Below are 17,884 nucleotides of genomic sequence, written 5' to 3' on the forward strand. Positions count from 1 at the left end.
TGTGGACTTTGTGCGTTCCTTCCCCTGTGACCTGCGTGGGATTCCTCCCACACTCCAAAGACGTGCAGATTTGTAGGTTAATTGGCTTCGGTAACAGTTGTGTAGGATGGTGTTAGTGTACTGGGAGAGGAGAGGGAAAGGGGATTGTCCCCCTTGGGGTAAAAATCGTAAGTGATAGGAGTAGAAGGCCATTCGGCCCATCAAGTCTACCCCGCCATTCAATTGTGGCTGATCTATCTCTGCCTCCCAACCACATTCTTCTGCCTTCTCCCCATAACCTCTGACACCCGTACTAATCAATAATCTATCTACAATGCCCTCCATAATGTTTGGGACAAAGACCCATCATTTATTTATTCGCCTCTGTACTCCACAATTTGAGATTTGTAAAATAAAAAAATCACATGTGGTTAAAGTGCACATTGTCAGATTTTAATAAAGGCCATTTTTATACATTTTGGTCTTACCATGTAGATATTACAGGAGTGTTTATACATAGGTGTCCCCCCCCCCCCCCATTTCAGGGAACCATAATGTTTGGGACACAGCAATGTCATGTCAATGAAAGTAGTCGTGTTTAGTATTTTGTTGCATATCCTTTGCATGCAATGACTGCTTGAAATCTGTGATTCATGGACATCACCAGTTGCTGGGTGTCTTCTCTGGTGATGCTCTGCCAGGCCTGTATTGCAGCCGTCTTTAGCTTATGCATGTTTGGTGGCTAGTCCCCTTCAGTTTTCTCTTCAGCATATAAAAGGCATGCTCAATTGGGTTCAGATCAGGTGATTGACTTGGCCACTCAGGAATTGACCATTTTATAGCTTTGAAAAACTCCTTTGTTGCTTTAACAGTATGTTTAGGATCATTGTCTTGCTGTAGAATGAACCGCCGGCCAATTAATTTTGAGGCATTTGTTTGAACTTGAGCAGATAGGATATGTCTATACACTTCAGAATTCATCATGCTACTCCCTTCAGTAGTTGTTTTATCAATGAAGATAAGTGAGTCAGTACCTTCAGCAGCCATACATGCCCAGGCCATAACACCCCCACCACCGTGTTTCACAGATGAGGTGGTATGCTTTGGATCTTGGGCAGTTCCTTCTCTCTTCCATACTTTGCTCTTGCCATCACTCCGATAGAAGTTAATCTTCGTCTCATCTGTTCACAAGACCTTTTTCCAGAACTGTGGTTGCTATTTTAAGTACTTCTTGGCAAACTGATTTTTGCGGCTAACCAGTGGTTTGCATCTTGCAGTGTAGCCTCTATTTCTGTTCATGAAGTCTTCTGCGGACAGTGGTCATTGACAAATCCACATCTGACTCATGAAGAGTGTTTCTGATCTGTCAGACAGGTGTTTGGGGATTTTCTTTACTATAGAGATAATTCTTCTGTCATCAGCTGTCGAGGTCTTCCTTGGCCTGCCAGTCCCTTTGCAATTAGTAAGCTCACCAGTGCTCTCTTTCTTCTTAATGATGATCCAAACAGTTGATTTGTAAGCCTAAGGTTTGGCTGATGTCTCTAACAGTTTTATTCTTGTTTCTCAGTCGTATAATGGCTTCTTTGACTTCCATTGGCACAACTTTGTTCCTCATGTTGATAAACAGCAATAACAGTTTCTGAAGGTGGTGGATAGACTGGAGGAAGACTAGGTGCTGAGAGCTCTCTTATACCTGCATTAAGGAGTCATTTAAACACACCTGAGCAATTACAAACACCTGTGAAGCCACGTGTCCCAAACAGTATGGTACCCTGAAATGGGGGGACTTTGTAAAAACACAGCTGTAATTTCTGCATGGTTTAATAGTCACAGTTTAATAATAAGGGGAAATCCATTTAGGACTGAGATGAGGAAAAACAATTTCACCCAGAAAGTTGTGAATCGATGGAATTCTCTGGCACAGAAGGCAGTGGAGGCCAATTCACTAGATGTTTTCAAGAGAGAGTTAGATTTTGCTCTTAGGGCTAACGAAATCAAGGGATATGGGGGGAAAAGCAGGAACGGGGTACTGATTCTGGATGATCAGCCATGATCATGTTGAATGGTGGTGCTGGCTCGAAGAGCCGAATGGCCTACTTCTGCACCTATTTTCCAAGTAACATCCTCTCCACATCCACTCTATCCGAACCTTTCACTGTTCGGTATGTTTCAATGAGGTCCCCCCTCACACTTCTAGACTCAGTCTGTGACATTGTGGCAGGGTAGGGGAGTGTGTCACACCTATTCTCTCTGTTTCTATTCTGTTTCTTCAGAGATGCTGCCTGACCCACTGAGTTACTCCACCTTTTTGTGTTATCTTCTTGTGTTGTGTGTTTGGGTAGATCTGCAGGCCTGGGGTGGGGGGGGGGGGAGGTACAAAGTGCTGGAGGGCCTCGTGGGTCAGGCGGCATCTGTGGTGGGGGCAGGAAGGGGTGGCGTCACATCTGGAGGTTTCCCCCAAGATGGACACAATAAGCTTGAGTAACTCAGCACGACAGGCAGCATCTCTGGAGAGAAAGAATGCGTGAGGTTTCGGGTCGAGACCCTTCTTCAAACTGAGAGTCGGGAGAGGGAGACACGGAGATATGGAAGGGTAAGGTGTGAAACGCAAGATCAAAGGGGACAAAGTTCAAGGAAAATGTAGAATTGGTCATTGTTGGCTGAGGTGAAGGTGACAATGAGGCGCACAAAGTAAAATATAACCAGGGGGACAGGCAGGCTGGTCGGAGAATAGGATGGGGGAGAGATGGATATAGCTTCCACTGCACCAGCTTGTGGAATAGGGTTCTAGGGCAGCACACAGTGTAGCGAGTAGACCTGCCGTCTCCCAGTGTCAGAGACCCGGCTTTGATCCTGACTTTGGGTGCTGTCTATGTGGTGTTTGCACGTTCTCCCTGCGACCGCATGGGTTTCCCCTTGCATCCCAAAGACGACGAACTCAAGACTGGGCGGTGGGAGGGGAGGTAGAAGCTGCAATCAATGCAGGGGAGGGGAGGAGGAAACCTAAAAAATAGGTGCAGGAGTACGCCATTCGGCTAAGAACAGTTTTGGTCTCCTAATCTGAGAAAATACATTCTTGCCATAGAAAGAGTACAAAGAAGGTTCACCAGACCGGTTCCTGGGATGTCAGGACTTTCATATGAAGAAAGACTGGATAGACTCGGCTTGTACACGTTAGAATTTAGAAGATTGAGGGGGGATCTTATAGAAACGTACAAAATTCTTAAGGGGTTGGACAGGCTAGATGCAGGAAGATTATTCCCGATGTTGGGGAAGTCCAGAACTAGGGGTCACAGTTTAAGGATAAGAGGGAAGTCTTTTAGGACCGAGATGAGAAAAACATTTTTCACACAGAGAGTGGTGAATCTGTGGAACTCTGCCACAGAAGATAGTTGAGGTCAGTTCATTGGCTATATTTAAGAGGGAGTTAGATGTGGCCCTTGTGGCTAAAGGGATCAGGGGGTATGGAGAGAAGGCAGGTACAGGATACTGAGTTGGATGATCAGCCATGATCATATTGAATGGCGATGCAGGCTCGAAGGGGGCGGTTGGGGTTGGGGGGGGTGGGGGGTGGGGGTGGGGGGGGGGTTGGATTGCATCCTCAATAAGGATGGGGAAATAGTGATAATACTCCTGCACCTCATTTCTATGTTTCTATGAAAGAACTGTAGATGCTGGAAAAATCGAAGGCAGACAAAAATGCTGGAGAAACTCAGCGGATGAGACACGCAAGAATTGCATGAGGCTGCCTCACCCGCTGAGTTTCTCCAGCATTTTTGTCTACCTTCTTTGTACATGTGATTTGATGCCTGCCATCCGGGGCAGGATCCGTGTGTTCACGTGATTACATGTGGCCCGCCATCTGCTCACAGACATGCGTCCTGGCCCCTATGCAGAACAAGGTTGCCGACCTCTGGACTAGAGCTACAGGGTACCACAAACTGGAAACCCGCCTGGAGGGGAGGGAGGGCCGGTGCGCAGACCGGCTGCGGAAGGGGCTAAAAGGCCTTGACGGGGGGGGGGGGGGGGAGGCGGGAGTGGAGGCCCCGCAGCAGACTGGTGCCCGGCTGGACCAGGCGCTGCTCCAGGAGGCCGAGCACGTGGACTGGACGCAGCCTACAGAAGTGGAGGACAGCACGGCTATGTTCCTTTCTTTCTTTTTAAATCTTTTTATAATTTTTTTTCAAAAACAAAAACAAAACAACACAAAAAAACCCAATAATGATAAACATCACAGCGATATTGATACACAGGGATCAGGATTACATTAATAACAGGTATAACCCAAGTATGAGTCCAGTGTCAAAATACACATTGGGTATAGACCTCCCGGTCTCTATGTAAATAAAGTTTAGTGTTTAAAAGAGAACTTGTATATATAAAAACAAAAAGATAAAAATAATTAAAAGAGAAAAACAAAACCCCCTAAACGCAAAACAAAATCTGGGCTGCAAAGAAGTTCAACAATTTAAGTCCGTTTGTCGTCAAGTCCGTCCCACCGTATAAAGGTAAAATAACTATTATAACGGTTTGAGAGGGGACAATTTATATTGTGTGAAAATGTTGAATAAAGCTTCCCCAAGTCCTATCAAATTTAACCAAGGGTTCAACAATGTCACTCCTAATTGTTTCTAAATTTAAACATGATATCGTTTCAGAATACCAATGAAACGGGGTAGGTGGATTAGAGTCTTTCCCATTAAATAAAATCGACCTTCTGGCAATGAATGTAGGAAAAGCAATCAGCCGATGGGCAGAGAAGTAGAATCTAACATTGGTAGCCCAAATATTGCAGTAATAGAATGAGGTTGTACCTAAAACTACAGAAATAGTGTCAAACATTTCTTTCCAATGTTTTTCCAAAGTTGGGCAAGGCCAAAACATGTGAGTCAGTGAGGCCACTTCAGAGTTACATCTGTCACAGATAGGATTTCTATCACCATAAAAACCAGCTAACTTATCCTTTGACATATGAGCGCTGTGAACCACCTTGAATTGTATCAGAGCGTGTCTTGCACACATTGAAGAGGTATTAACTAATTGAAGAATCCTCTCCCATTTCTCTATAGGTAGAGACATTTGAAGTTCTCTTTCCCAGAGAAATTTGAAGTTCTCTTTCCCAGTCATTCTTAATTTTATCCAATGTATCTATTTGTAATTTCAAAATCAACTCATAAATAGTCGTTATTAAACCTTTCTGATAAGTGTTCAAATGTAAAAATTTTTACAAGATTTCGGTTTGATGTGGTAACGGAAAAGTGGGTAGAGTAGCCTTCAAAAAATGTCTAATTTGTTAATAAAGAAATGTGAGTGAGGTAGATGATATTTATTGGTGAGTTGTTCGAAAGACATGAAACATCCATCCAAAAACAAGTCACGAAAAACTGATAATCCCTTCCTCTTCCATAACAGAAAGGCTTGATCAGTACTAGGTTGGAAGAAAACATTAGATATGATAGGACTCGATAAGATAAAATCATTCAATCCAAAAAACTTACGAAATTGAAACCATGTTCGGAATGTATGTCTTATTATTGGGTTAATCGTAAACTTATTAAATCTCGTAATTGTAAAGGGTAATGAGGCCCCTAGAATAGAAGCCAATGATAGCCCTTGCATAGAATCACGTTCTAGATGTATCCATCCTGGGCATTGGGTAGCTTCTAAATCTTTTGTCCAAATCGATAAATAGCGAGCATTAACTGCCCAATAGTAAAATCTAAGGTTCGGCTGTGCCAAACCACCATCTTTTTTTGATTTCTGTAAGTATTTTTTACTTAGTCTGGGATATTTATTCTGCCATATATATGAAGAAATTTTTGAGTCAAAACGATTTAGCAATAAAAATTGGTATTGTCTGAAATAAATACAAGCATTTATGTAGGATAAACATTTTAATAGCATTGATTCGGCCGATTAGAGATAAGGACATTGGTGACCATTTAGTAAATTGTTGTCTGATGTGGTCAATTAGGGGCATAACATTGTCTTTAAATAGATCCTTGTGTTTCTTGGTAATCTTAATGCCTAAATAAGTAGAACAGTCGGTAGTCAATCTAAATGGAAACTGTCCATAATTCGACATTTGATTGTTTAATGGAAAAAACTCACTCTTACTTATATTTAGTTTATAACCAGAAAAACGACTAAATTGATTAAGTAGTGCTACTATTGCAGGAATAGATTTTTCCGGGTTAGAGATAAATAATAACAGATCATCTGCATAGAGAGATAGTTTATGCGTCTTATTCTCACCAACAATACCAAAAATATTAGGGGATTCCCTAATAGCGGTGGCCTAAGGTTCCAAAGTGATATCAAACAATAAAGGACAGCCCGTCTATTACCTCGAAAGAGCCCGAAAAAAGGGGATTCTGATTACTGGTAAGTACAGAAGCTTGAGGTATATGATACATCAGCTTGATCCAAGAGATACATTTTGGACCAATCATAATTTTTTCAAGTGTATTGAATAAGTAATCCCATACTAATCTATCAAATGCCTTCTCAGCATTGAGTGAAATGACACATTCTAGAGTTTTATTTCACGCTGTATATACAATATTCATTAATCTCCTAACATTAAAGTATGAGTAACGATTTTTAATAAAACCTGTCTGATCTTCAGACATAATTTGCGGTAAAATATTTTCTAATCATAGAAACATAGAAACATAGAAAATAGGTGCAGGAGTAGGCCATTCGGCCCTTCGAGCCTGCACCGCCATTCGATATGATCATGGATGATCACCCAACTCAGTATTCCATCCCTGCCTTCTCTCCATACCCCCTGATCTCTTTAACCACAAGATGAGAAAAACTTTTACATACAGAGAGTGGTGAATCTGTGGAATTCTCTGCCACTGAAGGTAGTTGAGGCCAGTTTTTTGGCTATATTTAAGAGATAGTTAGATGTGGCCCTTGTGGCTAAAGGGATCAGGGGGTATGGAGAGAAGGCAGGTACAGGATACTGAGTTGGATGATCAGCCATGATCATATTGAATGGCGGTGCAGGCTCCAAGGGCCGAATGGCATACTCCTGCACCTATTTTCTATGTTTCTATGTCTATGTTTCTAATGTCGAGTTATTGGCTTAAAACACTATTGTTCTGACATGGAGGGCAAGGAAAAATATTGAAGGGTTGTTTAGAGACATGGGATTGCTAACGCATACATGGAGAAGGCCTATAAATCAACACAGAAGATGTGGAGGCATTGAATGAGTTGGCGATATTTCTTAGAGGTTGTTGTAGCTCGATGAAAAATCTCAACCACACGGAGGAGATGAATCTTGTTTGTAATACTAGAGCCATCATTCTAAAACTGTCCAGACGACTTGGAGAAAAGTGAAGAGATAAATCAGGCCGAATAATGGAAAAGAACCGAGTAGCCATGTTACCAGACCTGGTGGGTTTCTTGGAAAGGGAAGTACGGTTCATGTTAGATCCACACAACGTGAGTATCCAAGATCATAAACCAATTGCAAATGTCAAACTGTGAACAATAAAGGAAGATCAGGACCTAAGGGAGGCAGTTTTCCAACCGCTATAATACCTGTGGAAACGACATGTGGAATGAAAGGAGATGTATCTACTATCAAGCAAAAAGGATTTTGTTTGTATGTGATGAAGTTGGTCACACGATAGGGTGGTCAAGATTCACGTACAAGGAAATAAATAAAAGGTGCATTTCTTAAAGGAGAAGGGAATTTATTTTGGATGTTTGGAGAAAGAACACAGAGGGAAAGACTGTCAGAGTCCTATAACTTGTGATAGGTGCAAGCAAAATCGTCGTGAAGCACTTCACACTGTAAATAAGCCACCGGAGCAAACAGAAGAGAAGGAGCCAGGGCAAATATAAAATAAGGAGAAGCCAGTTACCAGTGATGCTGTCATCTCACCTCAGATAACTACTTATATTGGGGCTTGGGGTAGAACCCTGTATATTCTCTATCATACTAGTACAAGTAAGGAATAGCATGCCGATTACAGTATTGCAAACATATGTATCTTTGGATCTAGGAAGACAGACAGGAAATAAAGAGTGGGGATTAATGGGTCTCTTTCAGAATGGCAGGCAGTGACTAGTGGTGTACCGCAAGGCTCGGTCCCGGGAAAACAGCCATTTACAATATGCATTAATGATTTAGATGAAGGGGTTACAAGTAACATTAGCAAATTTGCTGATGACACAAAACTGGGTGACAGTGTGAACTGTGAGGAGGATGCTAGCAGGATGTCCAGTCAAGTCAAGTTTATTTGTCACATACGCATACGCGATGTACAGTGAAATGAAAAGTGGCAATGCCTGCGAAATGTGCCTGCAGAATGCAGGCTAACATGGACAGGTTGGGTGAGTGGGCAGATGCATGGCAGATGCAGTTTTAATGGGATAAATGTGAGGTTATCCACTTTAGATAGCAAAAACAGGAATGCAGATTATTATCTAAATTGTGTCAAGTTGGGAAAAGTGGGAGTACAACGGGATCTGGGGGACCTTGTTCATCAGTCAATTAAAGTAAGCATGCAGGTACAGCAGGCAGTCAGGAAAGCGAATGGCATATTGGCCTTCATAACAAGAGGAGTTGAGTGTAGGAGCAAAGAGGTCCTTCTACAGTTGTTCAGGACCCTAGTGAGACTACACCTGGAGTATTGTGTGCAGTTTTGGTCTCCAAATTTGAGGAAGTACATTCTTCCTATTGAGGGAGTGCAACGTAGGTTCACAAGGTTAATTCCCGGGATAGCGGGATTTGTCATATGCTGAGAGAATGGTGCGGCTGGGCTTGTATACTATGGAATTTAGAAGGATTTGAGGGGATCATTGAAACGTATCAGATTATTAAGCGTTTTGGACACGCTAGAGGCAGGAAACATGTTAGAAACATAGAAAATAGGTGCAGAAGTAGGCCATTCGGCCCTTCGAGCCTGCACCGCCATTCAATATGTTCATGGGTGGTCATCCAACTCAGTATCCTGTACCTGCATTAACTCCGGATCCCTTTAGCCACAAGGGCCACATCTAACTCCCTCTTAAATATAGCCAATGAACTGGCCTCAACTACCTTATGTGGCAGCGAATTCCACAGATTCACCACTCTCTGTGTGAAAAATGTTTTTCTCACCTCGGTCCTAAAAGATTTCCCCCTTATCCTTAAACTGTGACCCCATGTTCTGGACTTCCCAAACATCGGGAACAATCTTCCTGCATCTATCCTGTTCCCGATGTTGGGGGAGTCGAGTACTAGGGACTACAGTTGAAGAATAAGGGGTAAGCCATTTAGAACGGAGATGAGGAAACACTTTTTCACACAGAGAGTTGAGTCCGTGGAATTATCTGCCACAGAGTGCGATGGAGGCAGGTTATCTGGATACTTTCAAGAGAGAGTTAGATAGATCTCTTAAAGGTAGCAGAGTCAGGGGATATGGGCAGAAGGCAGGAACGGGGTACTGATTGTGGATGATCAGCCATGATCACATTGAATGGCGGTGCTGACTCGAAGGGCCGAATGGCCTACTCCTGCACCTATTGTCTATTGTCTATTGCCTCTGAAGTTTTCTTTGGGGATGGATCCACACTTCTGGCCGGGCTGGAGTTTCAGAGATCTGGATGCAGGCGGCAGCTTCGTCCAGTTCATTGCAAAATTGCGTTTTCAACACGGGGCTTCGGCGGGAAGCTCGGCGGATGCAGCCCGTGTTAGGAGACACAGGAAGACTGGGCTTCCCCTCGACCGTGCGGCGACTACTCCACCGGTGATTTGTCGCGTGAGTAGCGCTGCCGTGAAATCAGCCGACATCGCGGCAAATGGGGGAAACCCAGCCACCCGGCTCTCCAACGCGGACTTCCGCCACGAGTCGATGAGCACCGAAACGGCGAGCACAAACCGCCGCGGAGCTGAGATAGATGCCCGGAAATTCGGCCTTGTAAGTCGGCTATGGGGATGGATGCAGCCGGACTGGCCGGGCCGGAGATCCAGAACCCTGGCTGCAGGCGGCAGATTCCACCCGCCGGTTCCAACATTCTGGCTTCAGCAAGGGGTTTCGGCGGGGAGCTCGGCGGTTGCTGCACCGTGTTTGGAAACACCAGAAAAGTCGGTGGCCCCCGACCGGGCCGAGAATCTTCAACTGGTGACATGACCGAGTGTATGTACCGCTGCCGGGAACCTCCTGAAATCCCGGTCGGCTGTGAGATGCCCGGCGACCGCGATCTCCACAGCGGACTGACGCGACCAGTTGATGCGTACCGGAACGTCCAGCCTACGCCGCCGCGATACAAACCCACAGATTCAGCTTCCGCCGTCTTCTATGGGGATGGATCCACTCGGTCAGGCCGGGCCGGAGTTCCTGAGTCCCGACCGCATGAGACAGATTCGACCCGCCGATTGCAACATCGCGTTATCGACACAGGGCGTCGGTGAAGAGCTCGGCGGGTGCAGCACGGTGTACGGAGAGTCGGCGGCGCGATGCTCGGTTCACGACACGTCAACTGGAGGCCGAGTGGTTCTGGACTGTTGCATTTCCCTCCTATGATACTGCGAAGCTGGCACGGGAAATAATTAACATGGCTTCAGTCATGGAAGAAATAACCAATGAGACGGCAGACACCCTGAGTGGAGTAAAAGAGGCATCACGGAACTATCAGCTGAAGTATTCGCACCGACAAAAGCCCGACAGAACCGCATGCCCCCCCCCACCGGAAACAAAGTGCTATCAGCTGCAGACTTGGCGCGTAAAACAATGCACACCGCGCTGCAGACTTGACGCGAAAGGTTGAAACAGAGCGCTGTCAGAATGCGCGGGGTTTTAAACCAAGCGCCACCGGCTGCAGCGCCATGGTTCAAAATATAGCGCTATCGGCAACAGGGCCATGGGGTTTAAACATGGCCAAGCTGGCCATCCGCGAGTCACGGCGCCTGGCGGAAGAGGGCTTTGCCCGAGCCAGATGCTTGCCCCTTTACCGGGGTTGTGTGATTAGATTATTTGTTAAATAATTGTTTGATGATTTTGTAACATGATGGTGAGTATGTCACCACGGTTTTGTTTTTTTGGGAGGTTTTTGTATCGTGTTGAAGTTAAATAAATTATTTGTTGGTACAAAAAAATGGGCTTTAAACATAACGTTATGGCCACAGCGCTATTGGGGCACTAACTGTTCGGGCAAAATTATTGTATAATATTCACCCCCCGGAACAATCTGGTTACCATCACATCCGGTCCGCAGGCGGTAGTAAAGGCCACGGGGACGTGATGACAATCCACACTCACAACCCAGTCATATTACGGCCAACAAGATTGTCCCAATGGTCAGTCCCCAATGCACCACTGTTGTCCTCCAGCCTCCTAACATCCCGAAAGGCCACCATGTTCCCAGGTGGTTGTAATAATAATAATAAATTGAATTTATATAGCGCTTTTCAAGGACTCAAAGTCGCTTTACAAGGCAAGGCAAACAAAAAATAAAAACAAAAACAAAACAAGCAAAACAAAAGCAGAACACAAACAAGAACACAAGAGGCAATAGCAGGTTGGACCGTGGTACTGTTCTCCGACCCTTCCAATCTACTCCACGGCTTCCTGGATGTGGTCAGCGAGGTTGGTGATGTTCCCAGATTCACCTGGAATATAAGTTCAGCGCTCCCGCCCGATCAAAGCACGTGCCCCCTTTCTCAGCCAGGGTGAAATCTAGGGCCATGCGATTCTGTCGGGCTTCTGTCGGTGCGAATACTACAGCTGATAGTTCTGTGATAACCTCTTTTACCCACTCATGGCGTCTGCCGTCTCATTGGCTATTTCATCCATGGCTGAAGTCATGTTAATTATTTCCCGTGCCAGCTTCGCAGTATCATAGGAGGGAAATGCAACGGCCCAGAACCACTCGGTCTCAGTAATAGCCCGTTACACATGTCCTTGCCGGGGGTATGTGGGTAAGGATGGCAAGTGTCTCAGGTGGGGTGCCACATATGACAGGTAACAGCAGCCCGTCCAGAACATTGGTCTCTCCCATGTCCCGAAGTGCACCCGGGCATTCCCGGGAGCCAGGATTAGGCCCACAGGCCACACACCCAGTAGATTCCTTTAACGGGGTGTGGGGGAGCCGCCCTGGTGTATGTCGTACAGGTACTGTTACCCAGGGAAGGGCCCGACCCCTCAAAGTTACAATGGCTTATTGTATCTATGAGAATTATTGCTGGACTCGTCGGTCTCAGTTAGACTTCTTTCTCACCAGAGAGTGGTTCAATGACGGAATGTACCACCCGTCACTGCAGTGACACTGGCAATCAAGCGTGGTTTGGCGGCAGTTCTTAGCCGCACCACTCCTGGTCTCGCTACTAAAATACCAGGCGGACAATTGTTCGCTATGATTTAAGGGGACGGCCCACAATGGGATGCCCCCACTGTGGTACTGGATGCGTGTACACACCCAGCGCGCTGAGACATTGACACATTGGGCGAATTTATAGCTGAGGGTGAGAAACGAGTTTGGAACAGGAGATTCATGAATGTAGGCCGAGGTGTCCACATTCCCCCCGAACACCACCAGCAGGCAAGCAACAGTAAACCAACAATAATTCACCCATGTCCTTGCCGACAATCACAGCGCCCAATACAACAGTGATGGAGCCGATGTCCTTGGGCCCAAGGTACTTGGGTCATGGGTGTTCCACTGGTACCTGGTGCCGGGCCGTTCAGTCCTGGTGATACTCCTCACTGGGCACGTGGGCCTGCAGCGTATCCGTCAGTTGTTGCCTTGTAATGGGGGGGAAGCACACTCACTGTGTTTTAGTTAGTCTCTGGGTGTTTAAACATGCCACCCGCTGTTCCCCCGGCAACGCTCCCCATCGCCTATTACCCGGTCCGCGCCACAATCTACCTCTTTTTCCGGCGGCATTTGGGAATATTGTACCCAGACCTTTCCTAATTCTTCCTCCACCAATTACACTTCCTCAGCCTTTGGAGGGTCCGACACTGCCAAGTGCCGCGACATAGGTGATCCTCCTTGGCTCAAGGGCCGAGAGTTCATGTTGCTGACGGCTGGTTGCAGGACTCCCAACCACCACTAGAGGGTGCGCGGCGCTGTCAGCAACTTTATTTGCTGCTACAGTTGTCAATTCATGCGTTAAATAATCCAGCAGCCTGTGGGTAAAACGGGATGTGGAAAACACAATACAATGTCAGATTCCACAACTCATTCCTGGACACGGGATCCTGCAAAGTGGGAGCCGTTGTTCGACTATATTTCCCATTGGATCCTATACACAGATGTCAGTCGCTGCAATCCTTTTACTGTGCTGTCCCTGATCCGCGTGGCGGCACGGGTTTACACCATCAATATCCCTCAATAGGATCCACCATGTTTATTACATATGGGGGGGGGGGGGGGGGATTGGTGCAGGTAAGAGGCCGGAGCGGGAGAGGGGATGTAGCGGTGGGAGCAGAGCACAGGGTGGGGGGGGGGGGGGTGAGGGCGGTGGGCGGGGTGAGGGCGATGGGGCAGTGTGGGGGGGGGGGGGGGCGGGGGTGCGGGAAGGAGAAGAGCTTAGGAGGACGGCTGGGGAGGGGTGAACGGGACGGAGGAAGGGGCAAATGATAGGGTCAGAGTGGGGAGGGGACGAAGGAGGAGGCAGAGGAGTGGATGGGGTAAGGGGCACAGAGCGCGAGGTTAACGCCCTCTAATGCCTTCTCCCTACCTCACCATCTACCCCCGCAACCCTCTCAACACCACACCCTCCCCCAACTCCTTCTCCAAACTACTTCTCACACCACGTCCAACACCTACTCCCCGCCTCATTCCGTCTCCCCCCCAAACCCTCCCAACATCAGCCCTTTCCCCAATTCCCTGCCCACCCGCTCCTCACCCCCAACCCCCTCCCCCGGCATTCTCCCGCCATTCCCTCCCCTCTCCCCACCTCACTCCCTATTAACACCCACCCACCACCCGCGACACGTTTAACTCCACCCACTTCCCAGTTGCCTCCCATTTCCCTCTCCCCATGCGCGCCGCCTCCTCTCTCCGGCCTCCTCTCCCCCCGTCTCCCCTGCCGGCTGGGGGCGGGGGCAGGAGAGAGGAGCGGGCGTGGAGGGTGGTGGACGGGAAGTTGGGTGGAGAGGGGAGGGTGGGTGGAGATGAGGAAGGAGGGTATTGGGTAAGTGGAGGGGGTGTGGTGAAAGGGGGGTCAGAGATAGGGGATAGGGGAGAGAGGGATGGGGGGGGTGAAGGGTGAGGATGGAGGATGATAGGCGGTCGGTATGGAGGGGCAGAGGGGTGAGAGAGTTGGGTCGGAAAGGTAGTAGGAGGGGAGACTAAGGATGGGGAAGAGAGAGAAGGTATGGTGGAAGTAGAGTGGTGGAGTGGTGTGTTATTGAGGGGAGTGAGAGGGGTGTTTTATGGAGTGAAGGTAGGGTGAGATCTGAGGGCAGTGTTGTTGTGAAGGGGTTAATGGAGTGTAGGAGAGTTGAGTATGGGAGAGGATTATGAATGTTGGATGAGTATAATCGTCTATTGATGTGGGGGGCAGTGAAACTGGTAATCCCGGGGAAAGTGTGGACCAGTACGTCGTGGGGAGAGGTTATAGTAACGCCCGTGACCCGTGACCGGGAGGTCATGTATGACCAGTTCACTGGAGATCTTTGTAGGTGAGCCGCTGTGTGTTAGACACAGGGACACTAACGCTACCTCCACCACACATCACCAACACACACCTCTTGCACTACCGTGGAGTTGATGTCCTTTTCTAATTGTACTTCTGCCCATCTTCCTTCTTGTGTAATGTTCAGTGTGATTTATATATAATTGTGTTTTGTGCCTTGTGTGAGTCAATGTGTGTGTGACGCTGCAGCAAGCAATGCCATTGTAGCTGTACCTCTCCGTACTTGTGGATCTGACAATAAACATCAACTACTGCTACTTGGATATGACCTGGTTTATTATTTAGTTTCCAAAAGGACCCAAGGGTCATCGGAAACTTTTCTCCTGAACTTTTCTCCATCGGGCGGCGCAGCGATAGAGTTGCTGCCTTACAGAGCCAGAGACCCGGGTTAAATCCTGACTACGGGTGCTGTCTGTGAGGAGTTTGCACGTTCTCCCAATGAACTAAGTGGATTTTCTCAGGGACCTCCCACACTCCAAAAACGTACAAGTTTGAATGTTAATTGGCTTGGTATAAATGTAAATTGTCCCTAGTGTGTGTTGGATCGTGTTAGTATACGGGGATCGCTGGTCGGTGCGGACTTGGTGGGCCGAAGGCCTGTTTGCGCACTGCATCTCCAAATTAAACCAAAGGCCAAAGTGTTTAAGGCCAGGGATAAGAGGTGAGAGGGGATGAGGTTCTTGAACCAACCTACACAACCCAGACATTATCTCAGTAATGGAACTCGACAGCCCATCTCGTCACTGCCATGGACTTGTTTATTTTTCTAATTATATTTTTGAATTAATGTCTTTTTTCTTTCATAAATATGAAATTAGTGCAGAATCTGATTTTGTGTGTTGTCTTTGTCGGTGAGTATGTGAGCAGGGTTTCATTGTACCTCTATCTTCCTCGCCAACACCGCCCCTCCTGCCCCCGGCTGTCCTCCACCACTATCCCCCCCCCCCCTCACCGTTCCTCCCCTCTCCCACCACCCACACCTGTCCCAGCCTGTTCTCTACCACGATCACCCCATCCCGCTCCCACCACCCACACCTGTCCCAGCCTGTTCTCTACCACGATCACCCCATCCCGCTCCCACCACCGCTCACCTGCCTCTCATTCTACTCTGAAGAAGGGTTTCGGCCCGAAACGTCGCCTATTTCCTTCGTTCCATAGATGCTGCTGCACCCGCTGAATTTCTCCAGCATTTTGTCTGCCTTCGATTTTGCAGTATTTGCAGTTCCTTCTTAAACTTTCATTCTACTCCTCTCACTGCCCCCTACCTTTCTCCTTGTATTCTCCCCCCTCCACTTGCCACCTTCTCCCCCCCCTGCCCCTCTCCGACCCGGCCACATTAGTTTGGTTAATTAACGTCAACCGGTGCACAATGCACAGATACAGGATAAAGAGAACAGCTAGTACAGAATCTCCCCACCCCCCTCTCTCCATTGCCCACACCCCTGTCCCCAGCTCCTAATCATCTCTCCCCTTTGACCCCCCCCCTCAGCCCTTGTCCCCTCATCCCTTGTCCCCTCGTCCCTACGCACTTATTCCCTCCCCCACGCCCGTCCCCTTAACTCTTATCCTCTCTACCCCTTTTATCGACATCCATGCCCCTTGCCTTCGCTCTCCCCGCCCTTCTCCCCCTCTCCTTAACCATTCCACTCTCCCCTTCCCCTTTCCCCCCTCTCGCCCCATCTCCTTCTACCCTCTCACGCTCTCCTGCTCTCCCCCTCCCTACCCTCCCCTCTCCCTTTCCCTCTCCCCCCCTGCCCCTCTCCCACTCCCCCCTCTCCTCGCGCCATCTCCCCCTCCCCTCTCGCTCTACGTCCCAACCCTCCCCTTCTACCTCCCCCCCTCGCCCGCTCTCCTGCTCGTCCTCTCCCCTCCCCCTCCTTTCCTCCCCATCTCTCTCCCCCCTTCCTATTCCCCTCTCCTCTCCCACCAATCTCCACTTCTTTCCCCTTTCCGTTCCCCCTCTCACCTCCCCCTCTCCCCTTCCTAACCTTCTTTTCCCCTCTTCTGCCATCCCCCTCTCCCGCCTATCATCTACCCCCCATCTTACCTCGCTCCCCAATCCCCCCTCACCTTCTCTTCCCCCCTTCTCACCTCCCCCTCCCCTCCCCCTCTACCTCCCTCCCCTATCCCCCATCCCCCTCTCCTCTCCCGCCCTTCCCCTCCTCCTCCACTCCATCCCCACCATTCACACTCTCTCCCCTCACACTCCTCTCCCCTTCACCTCTCGCTCTCCCACTCCCATCTTTCCCCCTCCCATCCCACTCTTCTCCATCTCCCCTTGTCTACACGCCCTCCCCTCTCTCCTTCCTCTCCTCCACTCTCCACCCTCTCTCCCATCCCACACCGCTCCCTCTCCTCTCCCTTCCCCTCTCCTCTCCCCTTCCCCTCACCCCTTGCCCCTCTCCGCATCCCCCTCTCCCCTTCCCTCCCTCCCCTCTCCCCATCGCCACCCCCTCTACCATCCCAGTCTCTCCTCCTCTAAATCTTCCCCTCGATCTCCCCCTCCCACTAATCCCTCCCCTCCCTCTCCCCTCCCCTGCCCCTCATCCCCTCCCCAATCCCATCACACTCTTCCTACCCTTGCCTCCCATCCTCCCGCCCCCTTCCTCTCTCCCCTCTGCTCCCCCTCCCCCTCTGTACCCGCCCCCTCCCTCTATCCCAGTCCCCTCTCTCCTCCCCTCCTCCTCTCTCCTCCCCCGTTCACCAATCTCGTTCACCCACACCCTCTGTCCTCCCACTCTCCCCTCGCCCTCTCTCCTCCGGTCAGCCCGCCTCCTCACCCTCCCCCTCCTCTCAATCTCTCTCACACCCCCCTCTCCCCTCCCTACTTCCGCCCCTCTCCCCCTCCTCTTCCCTCTCTTTTTCTTCTACAACCCCTCCCCATTCCCTTATCCTTTCCCCTCTCCCCTTCCGCTCCCCTTTCCCCTCTCCGCTCCCCCTCACCGCTCTTACTCCCCCTCCCCTTCTAAACCCCCTCCCCTTCCACACCACCTGCCCCCTCTCCCTTTCCTCTCCCACTCCCCCTGCCCTCCCTCTCCTCTCACCTTCCGCCTCCTTCTCGACACTCCTCCCCTGTCCATCTCCCTCCCCTATCCACCTCCCCACCCCCACCTCTCCCCTCCCCCTCTCCCCCTCCACTTCCCTCTCTCCACTGCCCCTCTCCCCCCCACCGCCTCCCCCTCTCCCCCTCTCTACTTCCCCTCTCCCCCTCTCCCCTCCCTCTAAACCCCCTTCCTCTCTCCCATCCCGCGCTCCCTCCCG

At 49.1% G+C, this 17,884-nt stretch overlaps 1 protein-coding gene across 1 annotated transcript in view; it reads right to left on the reverse strand.

Annotated features, from left to right (window-relative positions):
- Nucleotides 1-12,919: 12,919 nt before the first annotated feature.
- The window catches only part of LOC116966235 (E3 ubiquitin-protein ligase TRIM39-like), a 121,508-nt gene continuing 116,543 nt past the window's right edge, over nucleotides 12,920-17,884 (reverse strand). The window contains exon 6 of the mRNA XM_033012381.1: nucleotides 12,920-13,071. Coding sequence (XP_032868272.1) covers nucleotides 12,920-13,071 — 152 coding nt within the window. The remainder of the gene's footprint in view (nucleotides 13,072-17,884) is intronic.

Source organism: Amblyraja radiata, chromosome 36 (genome assembly GCF_010909765.2).
Source record: "Amblyraja radiata isolate CabotCenter1 chromosome 36, sAmbRad1.1.pri, whole genome shotgun sequence".
Classification (NCBI taxonomy): domain Eukaryota; kingdom Metazoa; phylum Chordata; class Chondrichthyes; order Rajiformes; family Rajidae; genus Amblyraja; species Amblyraja radiata.